The 23800-nt window shown below is 41.9% G+C and overlaps 3 protein-coding genes across 5 annotated transcripts in view; 2 read left to right on the top strand and 1 right to left on the bottom strand.

Annotated features, from left to right (window-relative positions):
- The first annotated feature begins 269 nt into the window (after positions 1-269).
- On the top strand, positions 270-4493 carry LOC110976039 (uncharacterized). Its single transcript, XM_022228983.2, has 5 exons — positions 270-396; positions 977-1068; positions 1286-1381; positions 1773-2376; positions 2893-4493. The coding sequence occupies exons 2-5, from the start codon at positions 982-984 to the stop codon at positions 3045-3047; spliced, it is 942 nt and encodes a 313-aa protein (XP_022084675.2). The 5' UTR covers positions 270-396; positions 977-981; the 3' UTR covers positions 3048-4493.
- A 1987-nt stretch (positions 4494-6480) lies between these two features.
- Positions 6481-12243, top strand: LOC110976003 (UDP-N-acetylglucosamine transferase subunit ALG13-like). The gene is made up of 5 exons (XM_022228904.2): positions 6481-6629; positions 7640-7748; positions 8681-8843; positions 10120-10258; positions 10818-12243. Exons 2-5 carry the CDS (start codon positions 7659-7661, stop codon positions 10927-10929), a joined length of 504 nt encoding a protein of 167 aa, XP_022084596.2. The 5' UTR covers positions 6481-6629; positions 7640-7658; the 3' UTR covers positions 10930-12243.
- Positions 11774-23800, bottom strand: part of fyco1 (FYVE and coiled-coil domain autophagy adaptor 1) — a 28205-nt gene continuing 16178 nt past the window's right edge. For 2 of the 3 annotated variants that reach the window (XM_022228905.2, XM_087140112.1), the window contains exons 16-19: positions 23386-23598; positions 18476-18632; positions 17275-17465; positions 11774-15894 (exon numbers count right to left, since the gene is read on the bottom strand). In XM_022228905.2, coding sequence (XP_022084597.2) covers positions 15834-15894; positions 17275-17465; positions 18476-18632; positions 23386-23598 — 622 coding nt within the window. In that variant the 3' untranslated portion in view covers positions 11774-15833. The remainder of the gene's footprint in view (positions 15895-17274; positions 17466-18475; positions 18633-23385; positions 23599-23800) is intronic. The other variant, XM_087140113.1, reaches the window with a different exon arrangement.

Genomic DNA, 23800 nt, shown 5'->3' with positions numbered 1-23800 from the left:
TTTTTAAATGCAATAATCAAGCCTACTTAATATCGAGTAAATAGTTAAGCCTAGTGTGTAAAGAATGCTTTTATCCCAAGAAGGCTGTTAAGCAACATTTTATACTGTCAGAATCATTGATGGAGAGCAATGGTCAGAATTAATGATCTTCACAAAAAATCAGAATACATTGAGAACGCTCGCACAAGCAAAGCATCGTGCGTTTAATACGCGTCGCGCAAATGCGCGTTCGCGTTGCGCGTTCGTACAGACATCTACGTGACGTTTGCTTTTGAAAAAAAATCTTATAAGGCCGACTACAGTGTAAGTCTTTCGCGATAAAGTAAAGTGCTAATGAGACTGAAATAAGCCTTTCAGCAAAAGGTGTGTAGATAAACAGGATATATCGAAACACAGGTGAGTGTAATGTTATCCCAATGCATGGCTAGGCTATTTTTTGTCCGGTTTTGTGTTTTAATGTATTTCTTTGTTAACATTTTTAACTTAGATGTGATCAGTACTAGGCTATGGCGTAGACGATAGACCCTATAGACTGGAAAACTGTATTGGGCACTAATTCCCTGGCCTTCTCCTTTTCGTTTCAAATTAAGACTTAGGTCGGGTGCTCTTTTTCCAAAGAAACTGTTTAGGTTAGAGACAAGTCACATAGCCGACAGGGACCACGCATGAAATGATTTCAGAAAATGACGGAGCACCAGTGAGGACAAGCAAAGCGGCTTCAGGAAAACTCTAAGCACTCCTTGGCACGTTGAAAAGCCCTTAAGTAGGCCTATGCCTAATCATTATATTTTGTGAAAGCTTTGTCGTAATCTAGCAGGGGGCCTAATTGTTGAAGCTGAACGTGATTTGGTACAGAGCTTAGTTCAAGATCTGTAGGCCTAATCTAGTACGTACGAGGCATTTACAGTACTTTTTTATCCACAACAGTAAAACTGAATGTAACCCTGCGAGCCTGCGTATCTGTTTTCATTTTCAGATGTCATGAATCTAGCTACTATCACGTTTGCTATAATTCTGTCCTCTCTGATTCACCTCTCAAGCTGTGCTCCGCTACTAGTCAAGAGAAGTGTAAGACACTCGGTTTATGCCAAATACTTGTGCGTAATTTATTTTTAGTCCAAGGATGGAATTTTGTTTTCGATAATGCCAATGTCAATGCCAATAGCGTAATTTGAACTATGAAGAAATTGCAATAATTCGAGCTGAACCCAATTCATCTCTTTCACGCAACATGCCCCTGGGCATGATACTGGTACCAATTATGTTTCATTGTCTTTCCTTCAAGAGCAAAGTCCCCTGCTTGATAGATGGCGACTGTCTGGTGGGACAACGGTGCTACTGGGAACCATGGGCAGAGGAGCCCACGGGTCGCTGTCATTTCGTAAGTCCGGGGGAAGATTTTACACCATGCGAGAGGAATGTCATGTTTTGTCAAAAAAGTTCTTGTAATGAGCGAGTTTGCCACATTACTGACCAAATACTTTCTATCTTTACAAGTTTTCTCTATTTTCTCTTATTTTATATTACATTGTATTCATGGCTCGTATTTATTTTACGTGTATTCCCGATTCGTATTTTAATGGAAGTATGGAAATAAATGTTGCTTTTGAATTGAATTGAATTGAATGTATGATCAAAATTATGCAAGTATGCATAGCAATAAAAAATATAGAGAGTCTCAAGCTGTATATAGAATATTCTGACACTCCCATTCATGAGAGAGAAAAAAACTTTGTTTCACTTTTGGTGACGGAGTATTCATTTTCTGCCAGGTCTACGGTCAGGGTGAAACAAAAAGATTGGAAAATTTGTACGCCACACACCACCGGAGCAAACGAATTCGACGGAGCCTTGACGATGGAACTTACCCCGGACTAAATTCGCAACTCCCAAATCCGGATGGATTAGGAGCAGATCCGTTTCCATTTCCTGAACAACATGATGGGCTCCAGCCCAGCAATATCAAAGGCGGGCTGGTCCCCGATACGTTACCTCGGCAAATCTTAGATGCGCCGTCATACCGCAGAAATGGCGACTATGGTCCCGAAATTGGACCGACGGAGATGAGCTCAGAGCGGCAGACGAACGAGAATTTCTTCGAAAACGATCCGGATGCGAGGAGGATCGGGGAATCAGCGGAGCTGATTCACAGAATGTACGACAAGATCTCCACCACCCAGTCGCCACAGCCCGCTGTCTTTGAGTATGTAGTGAACGACGACAACACTCACGACACCGTCAGGCTCAACAACGACAACGACATCAATCTGATTCACGCGCCTATCCCGGGGTACAGCCAGGATAGAGATCTGTCCGGGATCTTGAGGCACGAAGATGTCCTTAAGCATGGTACAGGTTACATGCAAAACAACGCCGGTATGCCTGATGTATTTCCTGTATTCCATTCCTGCTTATTAAAATAAACTCATTTTTCGGGACGTTTACGTTCAGGAATTTGAAAATTTTCCCCGTGCATTTATTTATTTTCGAGAGGGGAAATGGTGTGTCCAAGTTTTAAGAGGGGGGGGGGCGCAAAAATTGTCAAGATTGTTCTCATTCGTGATGGAACCCCTAATGTTCCGAAAAAAAGTAGTACCTCTTCTGAAGTACTTGGTATCTTTGGTCAAACTAAAAGAAAATGCAGTATGTCTGGTGCTGTTAGTTTGCTGTCTATCTTCAAACCCTGCAGATTGAGAAGGCCTTTGGACAATACATTGTAATTACCATTATGCAAAATCTTTGTGTGAAGCCACTTAGAACAGGCTGCAAAATTCTCCTTGGGTAATTTTATAGGCCTATTCAATTGGGAAATTCAACACGTGCACTAAAAAAAAACTTATCGTGCTTGACATGATTTCCTGTGACAATGTTTTCTTTCTTTTTCCCCGACAGCCAACGGCATGGAAGATGACGTTGACTTCGCTGACGAAATTGTTCATGATCCCTTGGAGTTAAAGGCTGCCGCTGAGGGCGCTGCCATCCGAGCGGGTGACGACATACCACACTTTAGTAGGCGCGGTCAGCTCCACCAGCACCACCTAGAATAGCGAAGTCAGCCGGGCATTTTTGGCCGCAGTGCACCGTGGACTCAACTCCCCTCAAACACTGGTGATCGGACTCCATTAGGCCTAAAGGGAATATTCCCGATGCAGATTAAAGGCCTGCTGCAGCCGATTTCACGAAATTTGGCGTAATTTGAACCGTGTGTAAGCTTTGCGCCACGAATTTATGCCATAGCTGCGCAATATGCTAACGTTCGATTTCACGAAAAGCTGCGTAGATGCGTTTTAATCATGAGGCTTAACCGTACCCCATAAGCAAGTCAAATAGTTCATTTTCGCTTCGTTTGTTGCAACTAAATTAAGCCAACTAAAATGACTGCGTAAGTTACGCCATAATTATTTGGTTGCGTAAGTTTCGTGAAATTGGTCTTCATTTGTTGCGCAACTTACGCAATAAAATGTGGCGTAAGTGGAGTTATGCCACACTGCGTAAAGTTTCGTGAAATTGGCTGCTGGGGTTTTCCGTTAGTAATTCAACTGTTGAGGGACTGAGCGGTGATTTTTACGTATTGAGTCACGATTTAATTGAAAGTTCAAATTAAAGGACACACCTATTGTCAGGCGACAATGTCCAAATACTTGTTGGACAGTTGTTTTTATTACACAGTTGTCCTTATTTTTATGTCCAACGGAATCTCATTTCGAAACTGGTGCCACCATACCCCATCCCGCGAAAAAATATTTTGTGTCAAACCTAGCTCCTGGTATCCCTCCAAAAATAAGCCCCGCCCAAGATTCCCAAGGCTCTATGTTATGTCACACTGTATAACAGCATATTAAACGTTATTGAAACTGTTTGTTGAATGCTTGACAGAGGATACCCGTAGAACCTAGGGCCGAGTTCGGGCGGCTTGTTCCCGTATGTTCACGAACAGCTCGATTTGTTGTTCGTGGGTCGGCCGCTCGAACGCCGGGAACAAACAATCGGTTTTCGATGGTAGTTAGTGACAAGCAACATGGTGGCGTCCATGTAGGCTACGTTATTCGAGAGTTGATGTTTGAATGGGCTGAATTCTTTTCTATATAAACGGAAACATTCGTTTCTGTGTTACGGAAAATAATTAATGTTAATTTTGCAAAACTTCCCTTTGTCTTTGGCTTTAAAGCCATCTCTCTACTTTTTGCAGCTGTTCAAAAATCAAAATCTCACGAGTTTTTCCGTGTGTTCCTGTAAAACCCTGACGAGGTGGTGTGTGATCCTGTTCCGAGAACAGTGCTCTTGAGTCGTGTTCCCTCCGTTCGAGCGCGAGAACAAGAAAACCGTGTCAAGAACAAGCTGCTCGAACTCGACCTAGGAGTCTAAAGCCAAAGGGAAGTTAACCAATGCTTCACGGATGCCAATTTTAATTTGGTAGAAGTTTAAGGATGGGTCAGTCAAAACAAATCTGGTTGAACACACGTAAGGACAAATAAAGTGATATGTGTTTAATATGACTGCGTTTGGTAAGGATACATTTTGAATTAACTCGTATCTTTAAATGAATTTATATTTAGAAGGAAATCTTTGGCAACTCCTGGCATGATATGGTAAATGATATGAATTAACCAGATATAGAACAAATTGGTCTACTTCCCGCCCTAATAATCCGTAACCAACAGTTAGTCCTACATTCGACCAACATCAACTAAACACAAGCCAACAGTTACTCTTTGACCAACAGTTATTTGTTTCACACAATACCTACACCAATAGGCCTAGTTCCCGCCCCCCGCATTAACGTCCGTCATTTTGTCAAAATTTGTGCCCGCAATATTAGTATAGGCTTTAGCACATTACACATAAAAACGTGGTCTGTATATGTAGGTAGTACCGTGCAATGTTAGTTTTGTTTCCGTCCCTTCATGATTTTCCTCTTTCTTACTGGGAATGAGATATGGAAACGGGGCAGGAAGCAGTCAAGTTGAATAGAACGAATAATTCAATGACACGTGACCAACGATCCACCAATCAGATGACAGGTATGCATTGTATAATTATTCATCAGAGTCGGGATAAGTTATATGTCATCTGCAGGGAGCTTGTGAACTTGGTAATAACAAAATTTGAAAAAGATCCAAATATGACAGCCGAAAAAGCTTGTGTTACATGTTGAGTCCACAAATGCACTTTATTGCGAATTGAGTTTCTTTTGGTGTAAATGGAATTGGCAATAAGAATAATTAAAAAGAAATTAAGAGGCCAAACAAAAGCACTTGATTTTCGTTTGAGAAACCCGACCAGTGATGTCGGCTAGCATGCAATTGGCCCCGAACTTTGATTGTAGGATACACTGTTTTCAAACAAAGGGGCTTCAGCTAGCGTAGTGCCGTCCTGAATGGCGGCTGTGACCACTTATCTCAACACACATTTAACAAGTTCCTGCCCGCGAATTGGTTTTTACACAGCACACTCGGGACACACGACATCAATAAAGGCTATTTAAATATAATTGTGGCTCTGGAGGAAGGGAAAAGTCCGATATTTCAACAGGGGAAGCTTCCACGAGGCACGAAGACTAGTCTCCTCTCAAGACTAGGAATAACATCATTTCCCCATACGAAAAATTGTGGCCCCGGCCCTAGTCTTGGCCCAAGACGTCAGTGATCGATAGTTGTTTTATTTTTGTTGAAGAGCGCCCTCGCACAAAGTGCGAGCTGGCGCACAGTCTATATCTAATTAATGACCGAGGTCGGGCGGCTTGTTCTCGTTTGTTCACGAACAGCTCGATTTGTTGTTCGTGGGTCGGGCGCTCGAACACGTTCGAACGCCGGGAATGTACAACCGGTTATTAGCGCTAGTAGTCTAGACGAAGCAAGCAACATGCAACATGGCAGCGTCCTTGTGCATTCTTCGACAGTTAATGTTGGATAGCTGGGCTTACTTCTTTTCCATTTAAAAAATTCATTTCTGTCATGGGAAATTATTTATGTTAATTTTGCCAAACTTTCCATTGTCTTCGGCTTTTTAAAGCCATATCGGTACTTTTTGCGGCTGTTCAAAAATCAAATCTCACGAGTTTTTCCGTGTCATCGTGTGAAATCCTGACGAGGAGGTGGTATGTGATCCTGTTCTGAGAACATTCTTGGGTTGTGTTCCCGCAGTTCGAGTGTGAGAACACGAAACCCGTGTCAAGAACGGACCGCCCGAAATCGACCATTATGAGTCGTTAGGGGGCGCACTATGCACGGTGTCCCCTATTAAGCACTAACGTCTTGAAACCAAGACTACGCGGTCCAAGACCACAGAAAGCCGTGTTAAAAACAGCAATAAAACACCTAGCCTAGGCTGCATCCGAATTTCTTGTCTAGAGCTAGGTCTAGGTCTTCACTCCATTGGAAATGCGTGGAGACGCGTAGACAATAGACCTAGCCGTAGCTCTGGAAGCCCGTTTCGGACACGGCCTGCCACGTGGGTGTTTGTTTTGTTCTATGTTAACGTATGGATGGCGCCCTCCATAGTCAGGTGGGAATATGGGAAATACATTGTAGAATACTCAGAACGTCTTCAGAACAGAAGTACATGTGTATTTACCTAGTGGTACCTGCACTGGGGAGGTGCTTGAGAAGCCTTGAGGTACATTAGTTCAGGTGAGTTTGTAAAACTTAGTTTTTAACCAAATATCAACATGCTATTTTCATAATTAAGGACCGTACAATGACAGCACTTCTGTGTAACAGAATAGAAGATACCGCATTACCGGTACTGTATGTACACAGGCCTCCGGTCATGACAGTGCACAGCCTAGTTTGCTTACAGTTAAAGTTACCCCCACTTAAGTTCTAGCCCAGGTTGGGCGTTGTCTTCATTGCATTACGAGTCCGTAACACAGAACGGTCAGGGAGTCTACCCCCACTTCCACGAACATGACAAACAGCTGGTAGCCTACATCGTGTCTTGGACGGAGATTTCTTGTCACATTGGGGGGGGGGGATAATTTTGTATTCATCCATCCAGCTCAGTATGGGCTTCATCTCAGGTTAGATTGTGATGCCGGTGGTGTACTTCCAGAACTGTAAGGTTTATACAAACCCCATTTACAAACTCCCACAAACCATGGAGGAATGTTTTTATTCCTCCATGCATAAACACATTTTGGTTGTTTTGATTGTGCCAACCTACCCTTCCATCACACTTAGAGTTATTTGTGCAACCAAATTTCATACATGCCTTCTTGGAGTTAGAGATGTTCGATGTCAGATGGGGAGGTTTCTTCACCTCATGTCCTCATTAAAATGGTGAAATTCTTGAGCATTTTGACCATCCAACTACACAAAATCAGCAGCATGTACTCTCAGTAACTGTCAGCTATGTCATAGCTTGACCAATTGCAACACTGCTCCTGTCCTTTCCTTTTGTTTACCTGTCACCCACAGATGAAAACCGCACTGTGATTGGTCCAATTTGCTTCCATTCTAATGACCAATCATAGCTCAGATTTCATTTGGATTTGAATTAATTCTCACATTCGTGAACATCACATCCGTTTCTAATTCTCTGTAAAGTCTGTGTCACCAGACCTTCAGCAGACACAGCAGGTGTAATTTCTTGGTTTGCTATAAAATTGACTCATGTATGGCTTTCACTACTACATTTTCAGCTCTTCCTGAACTATCAAAATGAAGCCCAAGAAAACGGTGTTTGTGACAGTTGGAACAACCAGCTTTGATGCTCTGATCCAGGTGGTGTCTTCTCAGCAACTCTGCCAGGTACATGATCATGATTTTGTAAAAGTTGAGAATATAATTTTCTGCAGAGCAGACTCTTGTTTCAAAACTGCCTGTAAAACCATGTATTATTTTTCCCCTTCATAGAAGAAAATAGTGTGAACTCACTCAATGGTAAAACTCATGGCTTACATGTAATCAGATTTAGAAAAACAGATGCTGTACTATTGTAAGCAATGGAAACAAGTTTGAATTGGTCTTTTTGGGTGGTTGGGGTTATTGACAGCACCATCGTTTTGAACTTAAATGTTGGAGTTTATTACGTTAAAACACACCTTGTAAAGATCCAAGTTTCAAAGTAATCCTTGTACATGTACGTTAGGGTCAAAATCCGTTTACAGCATTTTCCCAAACGCTTTTAGAAACGGAACTGCCCCTTTTAGAGGTTTGAAGTTTTGACTGACGCAGTCTGGCGTTCATTTTATTGTAAACGAGGCCTGTAAAGGTAATCTGATTTTTCGGAACACTTTTCCCTTTTGGCATTAATGGACTTTTTGAGAAAAAAGTGGATTCAAAACAATGAATATTGCTTGTTTTAAATGCCCCAACATCAGTTTACCTTGCATTGTTGATCTGTTTACATGTACTTGCAATTATATACATATGAAAACACCCAGGTAGGCATTAGCCTCAGTAAAGTGATTGCAAATTGTTTAAATGGTTTGGGAAAGTTTCCGAAACGTTTTTCAAATTTCCACCCTCAATGTACTTGTATAGTGATTGGTGGGATACTATTATCCAGCAATAACAGAAATACTGAAGCAAAGAGGTCACTGAGGAACCGTTTGGCATTCCAGTTAATTTGTTCTGATCAGATTTCCCGTTGATTCAATGCATGTACCATAGTCAGCCAATGTAGCTTTCATTTGTAACCCATGTTAGTGTGCACGTGTTTTCGATTTTACGGATTGCAGCAATTTGAAGCACTGGGCTATTCCAAGGTGTTGCTACAGATCGGGAGAGGTGTCTACGAGCCTGAGCCGATATCCAAGCGAGGATTTAGGCTGGAATACTATCGCTACAAAGACTCCATCGCAGAAGACATCAGGAAGGCCTCTCTGATCATCAGCCATGCAGGTATGTGCACATGGATGGTGGAAGGGGATATTTTCCATGCAAAATTTACCTTCCGGAAGAATGGTGTGTGAAGGAGAAATGGAGTACTTTCTCATTTGGTACAGGAGGCGAATACATTGAGCACTTACCCGTTATCACTGTGGCATGGGTTGGATTCCTGGCCCAGGCTATGAGGATTTTTCCTTGGGTACTCTGATTTTCCTCTATCCATAGAAACCAGCCATGTTTGATCTCTCCCTGTCTGCTTGGGTGCGTGTACACGTGTGTGTGTTCAGCTTGATTACATAACAATAGTAACAGGTCTGTTACATAGCGCCTTCAACTTTGATCAAAGCGCTTTTGATTATTTCCATCGTAGCCAGGTTCTGGTGATTCACTCCTGAGGTTGCAAGGATGATAACCCTCCCCCATTGTAAAATGACTAAATAAAAAATCTTACTAAACCTCGACACTCTTCCACACACACACAAAGGCATCCTACGTGTATGTCTTTATCACCTAGGAACCAATTAACCACAAACCAAAATAAAAAAGCAACATCCTGAGAATTACTCAAAGTTGAACTCTGTTTTTTCACCCTATCAAGTCTGTTTTAGCATTTCAAATAAATACATTTCAATCCACATGTACACTATGCATTCTGAAGGATATACGTACACTTACATGAACTCACTGTGCACGGGTGCACTGAGGTCTTTTTGGTCAGGGGAGGGGCTGAAAGTGAAAAGGAGGAGGTTCAACCTTATCTGTTTTAATGGAGTTGGTGTTCAAAGTCATATTATATTGTGTCGTATTGCCGTGCACTTTATGAGGTTGGGTGCAACCTTTTCAAGTTGGTCAAATTTTTGGCGGATTTGAGAATGAGGTTAAATTTTGGGCTTTATCTACCCTGAGTTGAAGTACATCCTTACCAACAAAGGGCAAACAGCTTGGTGGCAAGTTATCAGCCTTGGGCAAGCACCGAGCACACTCGCACAGATTGTACATTCAAACAGAAATTGGTGGCATCCTCAGCGCCTCCCACGGCAAACGCACGCGAACCTGTGCGCGCACATGGTGATCTTTCACCAGAGGACAGTCACTGCTATGTAAAATCACGCCCTCTGTTGATCTTGCCTGGAGGAGATACATGCTCGAGGGAGTAAAGCAAAATGTTACAGCCCCCAAATCATCCAACGAATTAAGTTTCTAAAAGGCAAAAACAAAACGGTGCCTGTTTATCGTCAGTACTGATCACATGACTTTCAGACTGTTGTCGTCTTGTCATCTGCTGCAGGTGCTGGTAGTGTCCTGGAATCCCTAGGTGCTGGTAAACCTTTAATTGTTGTCATCAATCAACTACTGATGGGTAATCACCAGATGGAATTGGCTTATCAGCTTTATTTAGATGGGCATCTCCTGTACGCAAAATGCAGGTATGAGAATGTTCACGCCTTAGGCATTTCTTGCATTTTGAAAAATTAGTTTTGTGGGAAGGCATACTCACCACAGTTTTCAACTTGAAATTCTGATGTAAAGAAATTAACTTCAAACTTCTGCTGACAGTTTATGTGTGTACGTCTTGTTAAAGCTGATGATGCCTTGAGAGAGTATGAAAGAACTAGAGCCCAGGACTAGGGCATGTACAATAGGAGACTATGGCCTCCATCTACAAGAGCCTTCTCACCTCTGAACAAAAGAAAATCTTGGCCAAGTGCCTGGTCCCTGCCACCATAAGTAATTATGGTGATTATAGTTATAATGACCGATTATGAACTGGGAACTGTCCACCGGCATACTCAAATAATGCCACGTCATGTTTTAGACTACATGTACATGTACTGGCAAAGGCCTTAGCTTTCGCACGTTACCTTCAGTGCCCACATGTCAGATTTCCCGCCTCCCTCAATCAGTTATATCAGATTTGCCATTTTGTTTGGCTGTGTTAAATACATGCCAATTTACTTTTTTCCTGTGTCTTCGTTTATACAATAGCAATCTACCAGAAGTTCTCAGCCAACTGGACACTTCCATACTGAAACCGTTCCCTCCCGGTGACACCTCCAAGTTCTCGGCTTTTCTGGACAAAGCCATGGGGCTTTCTTGACCACCTCCTCACCCTCCGCCGGGCGGCCACTTTCTGCCAAACGTTCATGCTGCCCTGTGCTTCAAGAACCTAGAATGGGCCTGTTTCTACATGATTGTCCATTGGGAGGCTGTGTGCAGTCGTAGAAATTAATACACAGCCAAAACTTGGTTCACTGTTTCTGAACATTTGCCATCTGAGAAAGATGAAGCAGGATGATGCAAGACTAGATTTGTTACATAAGAGTAGATGAGGCTGACACTGCAGAACCTTTAGCTTGTGCCTTTGTACTGATCACTTGTGTTTGTTGATAAAACAAAACTTATTAAAGATGCTTTCAGAAGGCCTGCCTGTTCATTTTGGAATCATGTGCAGAAAAATGAAAATCTCCTTAAACCTGGGCTGCTTTGTGATCCCAATAGCTTCATGTAGATGCAGGAAATTCTTATTTCTTTCATTTTTACCTGTTCATTACATTTAGTGCCAATTACAGGCTGAAATGACGTTAAGATGACAATAAAAGAAATTGTCAGTTTTACAAGTGGTAGGAAAACCCTGGGTAAATATTCCAGGGAAAACCCAGGGAATCAGGCAGGGACTGAAAACCCAGTCCACATGTTGACCTAGGTGGGATTCAACCGGGATTGCAGAGGTGGAAGGCGAGGAGAGAGCCACTGCACTGACCTGACTCCCCCAGTTGCTAAACTAATCAAGCTTTGTGTGGATTAATGCCATTATTTTCAAAAGTACTACGACACTTTGATTTTTAATGATCTAATACCTGTAATGAAATTACAAAATGTGAATATTGTTCGTAAAATGTCATATTATTAGAGCAATGATCAGACATTAAGAAACAGAAAACAAGATATTTTTGATAACTTTAATTTGAGATTCCTTCTGTATATAGGTGCCAACAATACATGCAACGCTGGTATTCAATTCATGACGAGATTATTTTTTGAATTCTGAATGACATGAAGAAATACAGGTCTACCATAATTCCTGAATATCAAATTAAAACGACAAACAACCTTCCTGTACATATTGAAAGTATGAGGACTCTTTCCAAAAGCTATTGTAAAAAATTCCAAAATGCCACCACAAATACTTTGAAGAAATTTGTAGAAAAGGGAGAGATAAAATCCGCTTTCAATGCAGAGCAGTTAGAAAACTCAACTTTCTAATGTTTACTTCTATCTCCGATAACTGTAAATACATGTACATGTAGTCATTTCTCGTGCCTCAATAACTGTCGGGTACATGTACATTTGTGACACGAATGACAGGAATCAGAAACAAAGTTCATTACAGAAAACTTGTTACATGTCAAAACTTGTCCCACTTGTCAAATCTTTTAGTGTTACGTTTGTTACATCTTGAGGCAGGGCATTCCTGATTAACATTTCATGCTCAAATGCCATCCAAAAATCTCCATAAAGATGTGCATCAGCCTGTAACACTGACTGTTAAATCAAACTACACATAGGCTGAAGTACAGGGCATGTACATGTACGTTGCCCCTTTATGCTAGCAAAAAACTAACTATTCAAAAAAATGCCCCTCAGAATTCATTTTGTTTATCACTAGACAAACATCAAGCAAATCATATTTCACACTGTGCATGTTACTAGGAGCTACAGTTCAGTAATCTTTAAAGACTTCTGCAGAATAAAGTCTGGACTTTCTTTAATATATTTACAAAATAGGCTGGAACTGTCTTCAAGACTGCCCAAATTTATATTGCTCTCAGGTTAAACGTTACTTTTAACAACACAATGTTCTTTACCAACACCTGCTATCTAAACATTTGATGGAAATGCAGCATCAATTGCTGAGGTCAGAGGGCATGAGGCACAATTGAGATTTTATTACAAGTTCTTACTTTCAGTGAATTTGACTCTTCAGTGTACCAAGTGAAGTGGCTTACCCCAAACCTACAATTTTTTTTAGAGCCTCCAAGCGAACTTCTATTCTGGTTCCTTATTGATTGATGCTTGGCAACAACAGCACGGTATTAAACTATACCACACAGTCCACATCGCACCTGTGTACTGCATTAAATTCCAGACCTGGTGCTATTCTAAGTTTATTCTTAACCCTGCCAGAGGCAGCATAGTGCAACAGGTGTCAAAGTCTGGTGCACTTTGTTGCACTGGGCAATCCAACAGCAGCCAAACGAACTGGCCATGTTGAGACATTGGGAGCTAGTCCCATTGAACAATGCCACTGTTGGATCTTGTGGTGACTGGCAACCACAGACTGCCAGGCCTTGTGGCCTTGAAGAGAGTTGACCTGTTGGATCTTGTTACACTGGGCAGGCGAGCCACTTTGGCAAATGATGCAGACCGATGTGTCTGGCAGGGTTCTAGCCTGGAGGGTTAGGGCTAGAACTCAAAATGCAGCATGTGCGGGGCGGTAAATTAACATAACACATCTGTGTCTAATGTGGATTACTACGTTAAGACACCCACCTGATACATGTACATTTCCCTGATTCATGATCCAATGCTTTGAGTCGAGTTGAAGAATGTTCACTTGAATTACAAAATTTTGAAAATTCCAATACTAATTGGACCGTCTTAATGACATCTAGTTTCTGTGCAGCATGCGTGCTCCACTTTTATGTACATCAAGTTTACTTGAAGATAAATTCGTCATCAACTCATGGAAGGGAATTGAACAAGGAAGGATACAGATGCAAACAATTCCAATGTTCTACTCACACTCAAGGGTAACTAATAATTCTTCTGCATGATTTAGTTTATAATTAAGTACAAATACCGTTCAAGAAGAGAAATGCAAGACCAAACTAGGAAGTAAGGAGATCGGCAGAGTTGCCAACACCTTGGTAACCCTAGCTCCTCTTAAATAGTTTCCTGAACGTTTTTCTTCAGACATCCGATGAAATGTCAGTCCAATACATAATGAGGTATATGTGCATGTAGATTACGGCACATCCATCAGTGTTTGCATACACGTTTCAATTGTACAAAAATCCTTTGTGTCTGTTGCAAGGCATCAGACTGTTGGGGATAGACTCAAAACTTCAACATTGTGAATTATTACCCAAACTACAGTATCAAAAAGATGTCGCATGCCACCACGGTGTGCACAGTGCACCCAACTCTTTTCAGATTGAATGAAAAGTGTCATGAGCCTGGGTGGAAAGAAGAAATGGCAGTGTTATTCTGAATGTATAGCAGCCATACCTGAATTTCAATTGTCAACCTTTGAAAACGACAAACTTTTTTGTAAAGGTAAGATATGATAACTCAGATACTCCAGATACGGCTAGAGAAGGTTTGCTTTGATGCCGTTTTTAGGGTCCAATGTCAACATATGGTCAAGCCTCAGAACACTCTCCAACATTTTATTTGTGTACAAAATTCATGGGCATGAGACATGTATACGCATCCGCTGGCAGAGACTCCAGAATACTTGGTGGCTTAAAATGTCAGCTCTCCCTGCCAATATAGAAAGTCTGGTCATGTTCACATGCCCTCCTGTGAAGCTGGTTAAGTTGCTGTTGTGCCTTGCCATTATGACATCAGCCTACAATGTACATGTACAATCAGTTGCTATCTCATGCAAACCCTCTACACAGTCCACGCTGTCCAACCTGTTAGCCGCTTTGATGCAGTTTGGTATATCAAACTTGGTCGATACCAAGCTGGCTGCAATGGTTTGGTAGTCTGATGAAATTATCCAAACACCGTACATGTTTACGTTTACAAATGCAGTTTAATTTCCTCTCTAAAAAGTAAGTTTCCCTCCTGAACCAGTTCCTTTCATTTTACATATACGACATGTATCAGCGACTTGCAAAGCCTTCAATATTGCCATCTTTACATATGCTTTAGTATATAAACAGGTTACATCACGATTGAACTCCATGAACAAAGAGAAGCAATTCTTTGACATTCACATAAACCAGAGTTGACATGTCCAAATATTTGTTGACTGCACTCACAACTACTGTCTTTAACCCCTTCACGGCGGGATTATTTTGACCGGGATTATTTTGACTGCGACTGCCGGGCTGTGGTATGCCCTGAATGGAGGGCTTTGTCCAGCAGCAGGCCCCATTGAACCAGCAGGTGCATGGTGAATAGACTGTATGTGTGGTATGCACCAATCCTCACACCAAAGTGCGGTAGTATCAGTCCTCCGTAGCGAAGGGGTTAACCAGCTGTTCCTCCATTCCCACAACGGCACCCATCGATATTTCACAAGTAATTTAATTACTTTTGTTGCAATTACATGTAACATACCAAATTTCATTTGGATTGCTGAGCTCTTCAAATTTGAATTTGTCCAAGCCTTCCTGTACACTTAGTCTAAGTAAAGTACAAACCTTGAGGTTTCTAAATGCCAAAATATAATTGTAGGCATAATTTCTGCCTGGTTCTGGCCACGTCGGCCTACAATTGGTGACTGCCCAAGCAGGTCAATCACTGGCCAAGGCAGCCTTTGATCACCTCTGGCTGGTTGGAAAACTTGTCTCTCCTGAAATCCAGTGTTACTGGGGATCCCAGTTTGACACTGGGGTTGGTTGTTACTGTATTTTTGTGTATCAGTGCAGGCTGAGATTTCCGCCAGTTTTAGCTCCAATCCTGGCAGAGCGTGACAATTCCACTACCTGATGTCCGTCCTTGGCAGATGACTCTTTGGGAGGTGAATGGCAACTTGAACAACCCTGGTCTTGCCACTAGGTCACCTCCATGCAGTAAGCTGCCTCTACTGGCTATTCCATCTGCTGCTATTTTTTCCCACCAAAGGAAGCCATGCTTTGCAGAAACATGGCCCTGAAGAGATACTGCTGCCATTGAGATTCAGGCCAGGACGAGAGCACTGTTCGCTGGCAAACTCATAGCATACGTCTCGTTGCTTGTAACTCCATACCTAGCCGGCTCACAAGACAGTCAGTATGCCGCCTCCGGCCGTTTGACCTGCAGGCTATACTTCACAGACTTCTGGGTAAATCTGCACATGTGAATGTAAATTTGGAAGAGTTCTTGGTTTCATTAACTCAGACAAAACGGTAACACTAATGTCTCCTGGGTACTTTTTGCTGTTTCTTGCATGCATTTTTTTGGCAAATTGATCCTTATTCCATGCAGTCCTAATCTGTGCCAGACCAGCTCCTGTATTTTGATGTGGTTGGCAAACATTTTTCAGAGAGCACCGTCGAAAGAATTGTGACTGGCATTTCTAATAGACAACGTTGTATTACGGATGTCACATACATCCATCCCTGCGGCTGCTGAAGGTGCTTTATTACTGTTACTCCTCCAACCACCTGCGCTCCCTCTGGCGCAGACAGTTTAAGCTAACTGTCCAGGTGCCAAGAGCTCATCAAATGTAATCACCATCTCCGCCCTCACAGGTACTGGGTGGATGGAGGCAAGTTGGGGTGAAGTGAGGTGCCTAAGTTAACAATCTCTAATCAGCTGTTGGATTCAGGCCCTCAATCCTATGATCAGGAATTAAAGTCTCTGGGGCATAAGTCTTTCTAACATTACTTCACAAAGCTGCCGATCACTTCTGCATGTAGAATTACAATAAATCATTCAAATTCACGAGCAGGAGCTGAATAAGCCTTTTGCGAGTTAAATTTAAATAAAATCTGGTACACTGAGTTATCTGTTTGCGCATAAACATAATTTCAATTCCCCACACCAAATACACAGTTGCTATACATTGCGATTTGGGGCAAGCTTTGGCATAGCGACCACCAACTCTGGAATGGACTGGTTCCTCTGTGCCCTTCTCATCCATCGAAAACAGTGTATTGGTGCAAGGTTTGTCTCTTATGTACCCAGAGGTATAACAACAGTGTCTCTAGTATGGAGAATTCAAACTGTCTAATGTTCATGTGAATGTAAAGAACTCATACCGGATTTTATTCAAATCTAACTCAAAAAAGGCTTATTCTAATTGGTCCATTCACTATCACATGTCAGTTCCTATTGATGCATGCATGGGGATCCAGTGCCACTGAGCAAGAGAAGTAAATTGTTTCTCGGCTAATCTAGAGCTTTATGTGTACTTTATGAAGCTATCGTGAAACTGTCGCTGGGTTGAAGTGCATACATACAAGCACTGCCCTATCTCTAAATGAAAAGTTTGCAGCACGCGACTGTTGATCAAAGTTTTTTTAATTGATGCCTGAAATGGCAACAGCAACTTAACATGTATGAAGTGTGGTGAAACAAATGTTTCAGGAATCATCTGAGGTGGATAGTTGATGCTGGCTCTCCAAGGTATCGGAGGTTGACAGACTAGTTTGTCAACTTCCGACATCAATATCCGCCCTTAAATATGGGCAGTACCAAACATTAAGAGGACAGCAGGGTGTCTTACCTTGAGAAGCTGTTGTCAAACAGCAGTGTATAGATGCCTGCTTTACGAGCCATCAGCTCCCCCTGCACGGCGTGTCTGTGGGAATTACACTTGCAGAGTGGGATGAGCTCATCCACGTGAGCTTGCTGGCCTTGGCTTTCGTCTGTCGGGGAGGAGTCGGCCGGCTGGTAAGTCACACTGAAAGCAACCGTCTGTGATCCACAGGGCCAAATAAAGACCACGTTAGCTGCATTATTAGTCGGAGGACTGAGGACTGTTAGGGTTGAGGTAATGTCTCTATCATTATTAGTCGGAGGACTGAGGACGGTTAGGGTTGAGGTAATGTCTTTATCGTTATTAGTCGGAGGACTGAGGACTGTTAGGGTTGAGGTAATGTCTTTATCATTATTAGTCGGAGGACTGAGGACTGTTAGGGTTGAGGTAATGTCTTTATCGTTATTAGTCAGAGGACTGAGGACTGTTAGGGTTGAGGTAATGTCTTTATCGTTATTAGTCGGAGGACTGAGGACGGTTAGGGTTGAGGTAATGTCTTTATCGTTATTAGTCGGAGGACTGAGGACAGTTAGGGTTGAGGTAATGTCTTTATCGTTATTAGTCAGAGGACTGAGGACTGTTAGGGTTGAGGTAATATTAAAGAGTAACACTGTAAATGTTTCAGGAAACAGGGCCATGTTTAGTGAAGGTACAGCTTCAGCTTAGAGGGGCTGCTGAGCTCAATGAATTGGAGTTTCAGACAGAGACAAGCATGTACACATCTTAGGGTTCAGCAGTTTTGAATTGTTTCTGTACACAGTCACAGTGTCTGGGAAGTCAGTAAAGTCAGGACATGGGTTGTTACATATATGTAGTTTGGCAGGCTGTACATAGCCAGTCATTTTGTTCTGTGACAGGGCCTAGGAGTTGCAACAGATCTAAATGAAGTTACAGTGAGGAATTTTGTGCACGACACTCAAGGGTCATGCTGTGCATGTAGCATTTTGTCTGATTTGACAACTTGGTTAACACATCTTGGCTTTCAAAAAATTCTTTTTCTTCAGCTCAAAGTAGTGCTGTCCAAAATTGGTTAAAACAGACCAAAAAAAATCCAGAAGCTGGCCACTCAGCATACCAAACTAGTTTTGCCTCATTTGCTGCTAAATTTTACAAATGAAGCCCAGTGAAACCATCCACCCTACAAGAAGACAAATTCGCATTTTTGTACCTTGGGAGCTGAGGCAAATTCCCAGCACAGGGTAATCCCCGGCGAATCCAGATGTATTGGCACTGCATAGCTCTGTCCTGCCTTGATGGTGATGTCATCATCCGCCTTGTTACCACTTTCCAGCTCACTCATGTGCAGGGTGGGACAGGTGAACGTGCTGGAGGGAACAAAAGACGGGGAAATTAAAGTCTGTTTTAAGCACTATGGTACACAATACATGTAATGCACAGTCTTTAACATGGCAAAACTTCTACACATGCACATGCACACTTTTAACACAAGAGCAAGATTAAGTACATGCAACATGGCATCCTTTGGTTTAAAAAAAATGATTATTTAAACCAACATGCACACACAAAATGCATCAAGAGGCTCATCTCAAGAATTGTGTATCATCTTTTAAAGGCACACATGTGTACATGATGAATGGTATGTACATGAATGTTGCAAATGGTTCTGAACAAAAACGCAGTCTTTGTACACTTATGAATACCTTTTGAGAGGATGATGGTGTTTGTGGAAAAAAGTAGGAAAACTTTTACATGGAAAACTAGAACTAGCGAATGGAAAACTAGAAACACTTTATTAAAATCATACTTATTTTAATGTCAAAACACAACTTAACAAGTATCAAATCTTAACACCGTAAAATTAGAGTCCATTAATTTAACATAAAATGCAACATCCTCTCATGACTGAGGCATGTATAGACTCCTTTTTATAGTTTGCAAAAAAATACCGCCATTTTGCAGGGGGCAGCCAAATTACAGTTTACAGAATGTTCACTATTCTCTGGCAACAACTTTGGCCTCAGAGTGCACATTTTGTGTCATCGGTGTTAATAACACAGACATTTCTTTCTTTTGATCCAGTGGAAGTATTCATTATATTTAGCGTTTAAATATGTACAAAAAAGGGGATTTTCCTTTTAACTTTTCATATGCATGTATAAGTCTTTTGGTTTTGTACATACCACCAACCACTGGTCAGAAAACCTGCCAGCGGTCAAAGAAAGGAGAAGTCTATATGAAAATAAGCCAGAAACATGCTTATGTACATGTACATACTGCAATATGCTACTTTTGGTCTAGGGCCGTTTTCCAATACTCAACTTCGTCTCTGTTTCAGGCTTCGTCTTTGAAACCAATCCCGATTGTGAGCCTGAAGCATTTAAATTAAATTGAAGTTCTGTAATGTTTGGCTCGTTTACATCTTACTTGATGTTTTGTGACATGATCAGACTTATTATTGCGCTAACAACTTCAAAGTCAGGTAGTAAAAAAACAGTTCAAGCCTGAGACGGAGCCAAAGTCGAGTATTGGAAAACGGCCTTTGATTTATTAGAGAAAAGAAGTAAGTCATGGAAATACAAAGTAGTACAAGTAGTTGTGGTTATGTACCAGACACATGCATTACGCCAACTTTTTAACAAAACTGCGAGGAGGACATGAAGCCGTCTGAGCATGCACATGGGCAATCAACTCAAAAGGGCTCATTTGAGGTTTTATAATTTTGTAGAATTTTTAAACAACTGTGACAATTTTCTCTTGCTTTTGGAACAAAGTTGAATGGGGCATTAATTTGGGGGAGGAAAATGTGATGCTTTCCAGGGGTATTAGTAATAAAAATAATACTTTCAAACTTCACTTGAAGGCAACGCATTACATGGATTGAAATATCAGAACACCAACCGTGTGATGAGGAAAAGAATAGGCAAAGAATGCACACTTTTGTACAGTGCAGGTACATGCAGAAAAGATTCGAGAGGAAAATTGTACACACAAAGCAAAGAAATGCAAAAACGACAACACCTGAATAAACTCCCATCATCCATAACTGGTGGGCCAGCCATCACATGCCACTCATTTGTTACATCACTCGGTGACTGGCTGATGGTCACTGCTTGACAGAACTTTATCTTTGATGGGCATGCATGGCTTTCACCATAAAAATGACCAAACGGCAGATGGTACCAATAGTGACATGCGAAACATGGCTGGACTTCCGAGAAATGAGAAAATCAGTGATGTCATAAGTGAGGCCATACTTTCAATTGAAAGAAACAAGTCAAAAAAGGATGCCAAACAGAGCAATTCGCGAGACCTACAGAAATGCCAGTTAACGGATTAATTAATGATTTGGGGCTCAACAACTCTGTGTCATGATTTTCATGCCACACTGAATATGAAAGCATTGACTTGTCCACAGAGAGGATTTATTCAGGTGTTGTAAAAAAACCCTAATGGATGCTTCACATTCTAGCAACGGGAAGAACAATTTTTACTTGATGACAGATTGTCACATTATGTTCTACTCTTAGAGCTGATATTAAATTACTAGACAGCTAACTTGCTGTACAAAGTAAGCCTGCTGGCTGCATCCATATTTGGGGATAAGCTCTGGAAAACGTGACATTCGGTGTGGTTTTTAGTATAGCCATTTGCATATATACAGTATCAGTGTCTATATTCTTGAATGATGCAACAAAGCCATTAAGGCAATAATGCCAAGAACCATTACAAAATGAGTAATCTGTTTTTTATCTAAAAACACAGACACATTTTGCATGGGCTTTTTTAATAATACATCTTACTGTACTACTAAAAGAGAAAGCACTTAATCAGAACTTCATTCATGTATTAACCCTCCTTTGGCTTTACGGCACAAATATGCACGAGTGCCCACAGTCACTCTCTTGCATGTGTTTTCTGTATGGAACACAAACATGCACAGGTTCAGTGTGTACACAGTAGGTTGTCAGCACAAAATGACCCAAGGTCTTTTGTGCAGTCCTCTTCACTGCATTTGGTTTACTGCACAATTATGCACATGAAACAGTGAAGCACAGTTGTTGGGCAGCACAAAAGTGCAATCTGATATTCCTGTGAGGGACTGTTGGTGCAGTGCACAACGCAACACTACTGTGCTTCTTGGAGGTGTTTACCAACTGACCCAAAGAGTGACTTCAGCCTAGGAGGCTTAAAGTTGTCTTTGTGTGTTGCATCATAAAGTACCGGTACTTTGTTAGAAATGTGTTTTATCTTATTCCATCATGTTCTACAAGTATGCACACAAATTCAAAATGTCTGCGCTCGGGATGGCATCAGAATTTCTCGACATGGGGGGGGGGAACGTGGAGTTAACACCCCAGTAATTTAATATAGCTCTATGGTTCCATTCCACTCCTCTTTGCCACACTGAAAGCAACATTCAATCTGCCACCTTTTGAATTTATTCTTCCCACTGCACTAACACAGATGTATAATCCATAAAACTTCTCGATTTACTATTTTACTTCAATATAGAATAGGTAAAAGCACATTGAAATATTTCAAATCCTCTTATGAATTTCTACTCTGCTATGATTCCTAAACAACTTGAAAAGAACACAAATAAAGCATTTTGAAGTCCAGCTGTGACTAATTACTACACAGAGAAAAATTACGGAATGAGCACACACACTTACACGTTACATGTACATCAGACACTAAAAGGTACAAAGATGACATCTACATGTCCATGTACATCGACTGGTGCATATCTACATCTACTGGTGCATATCTACATCTACTGGTGCATATCTACATCTACTGGTGCCTATCTACATCTACTGGTACATATCTACATCTACTGGTGCCTATCTACATCTACTGGTGCCTATCTACATCTACTGGTGCATATCTACATCTACTGGTGCATATCTACATCTACTGGTGCCTATCTACATCTACTGGTGCCTATCTACATCTACTGGTGCCTATCTACATCTACTGGTGCCTATCTACATCTACTGGTGCCTATCTACATCTACTGGTGCATATCTACATCTACTGGTGCATATCTACATCGACTGGTGCATATCTACATCGACTGGTGCATATCTACATCTACTGGTGCATATCTACATCTACTGGTGCCTATCTACATCTACTGGTGCCTATCTACATCGACTGGTGCCTATCTACATCTACTGGTGCCTATCTACATCTACTGGTGCCTATCTACATCGACTGGTGCATATCTACATCTACTGGTGCCTATCTACATCTACTGGTGCCTATCTACATCGACTGGTGCATATCTACATCGACTGGTGCCTATCTACATCGACTGGTGCATATCTACATCTACTGGTGCCTATCTACATCAACTGGTGCATATCTACATCGACTGGTGCCTATCTACATCGACTGGTGCATATCTACATCGACTGGTGCATATCTACATCGACTGGTGCATATCTACATCGACTGGTGCATATCTACATCGACTGGTGCCTATCTACATCGACTGGTGCCTATCTACATCGACTGGTGCCTATCTACATCTACTGGTGCATATCTACATCTACTGGTGCATATCTACATCTACTGGTGCCTATCTACATCGACTGGTGCATATCTACATCTACTGGTGCATATCTACATCTACTGGTGCCTATCTACATCGACTGGTGCATATCTACATCGACTGGTGCCTATCTACATCGACTGGTGCCTATCTACATCTACTGGTGCCTATCTACATCTACTGGTGCCTATCTACATCGACTGGTGCCTATCTACATCTACTGGTGCATATCTACATCTACTGGTGCATATCTACATCGACTGGTGCATATCTACATCGACTGGTGCATATCTACATCTACTGGTGCATATCTACATCTACTGGTGCCTATCTACATCTACTGGTGCATATCTACATCGACTGGTGCCTATCTACATCTACTGGTGCCTATCTACATCTACTGGTGCATATCTACATCGACTGGTGCCTATCTACATCTACTGGTGCCTATCTACATCTACTGGTGCATATCTACATCGACTGGTGCATATCTACATCGACTGGTGCGTCCCCATCTACTCTACTCTGCCCTAACCCTCAACCACATCTCATCTGCCCACCTTTTCTCCGCGAGGCGCGGACTTCTAAGCCCAACGACGGGGCTGTCCAGCGGGGACGAGCTGGAATTCCTCACTGCGCTGATCTCTTCCTCGCTGATGAGGTCAAAGTCGGGCTCGTCCCTGTCGCTACTGGATTGGAGAGAACGACGCGACGGCAGCGGGCTGTCCAGCACGATCACGGGGTTCTCGGGTGGTTCAGTTTCTGAGTAATAGCTGACCAGGTGAATGAAGCGTGACTTTCAGCGTGCACACATACACGTACATGTATGTGGATAATAACTGGAAACCATCACTCTGAACATCTTATTCCTTAAATTCGCACGGAAGTACCATTTTACTTCTCACTGAAGTACCACTTTACTTCTCACTGAAGTACCACTTTACTTCTCACTGAAGTACCACTTTACTTCTCACT

Source organism: Acanthaster planci, linkage group LG08, assembly GCF_054643075.1.
Source record: "Acanthaster planci isolate LZ-2023a linkage group LG08, COTS_SCS, whole genome shotgun sequence".
NCBI classification, from domain to species: domain Eukaryota; kingdom Metazoa; phylum Echinodermata; class Asteroidea; order Valvatida; family Acanthasteridae; genus Acanthaster; species Acanthaster planci.
Note: the sequence above shows the minus strand (reverse complement) of the source record. Positions and strands in the feature narration are given on the sequence as shown.

Coding starts and splice junctions, on each gene's coding strand:
- LOC110976003 (XM_022228904.2), top strand. CDS start 7,659: ATGAAGCCCAAGAAAACGGTGTTTGTGACAGTTGGAACAACCAGCTTT. Junction 7,749..8,680: donor CTTCTCAGCAACTCTGCCAG/GTACATGATCAT, acceptor TACGGATTGCAG/CAATTTGAAGCACTGGGCTA. Junction 8,844..10,119: donor TCTGATCATCAGCCATGCAG/GTATGTGCACAT, acceptor CATCTGCTGCAG/GTGCTGGTAGTGTCCTGGAA.
- LOC110976039 (XM_022228983.2), top strand. CDS start 982: ATGAATCTAGCTACTATCACGTTTGCTATAATTCTGTCCTCTCTGATT. Junction 1,382..1,772: donor CCACGGGTCGCTGTCATTTC/GTAAGTCCGGGG, acceptor ATTTTCTGCCAG/GTCTACGGTCAGGGTGAAAC. Junction 2,377..2,892: donor TTACATGCAAAACAACGCCG/GTATGCCTGATG, acceptor TTTCCCCGACAG/CCAACGGCATGGAAGATGAC.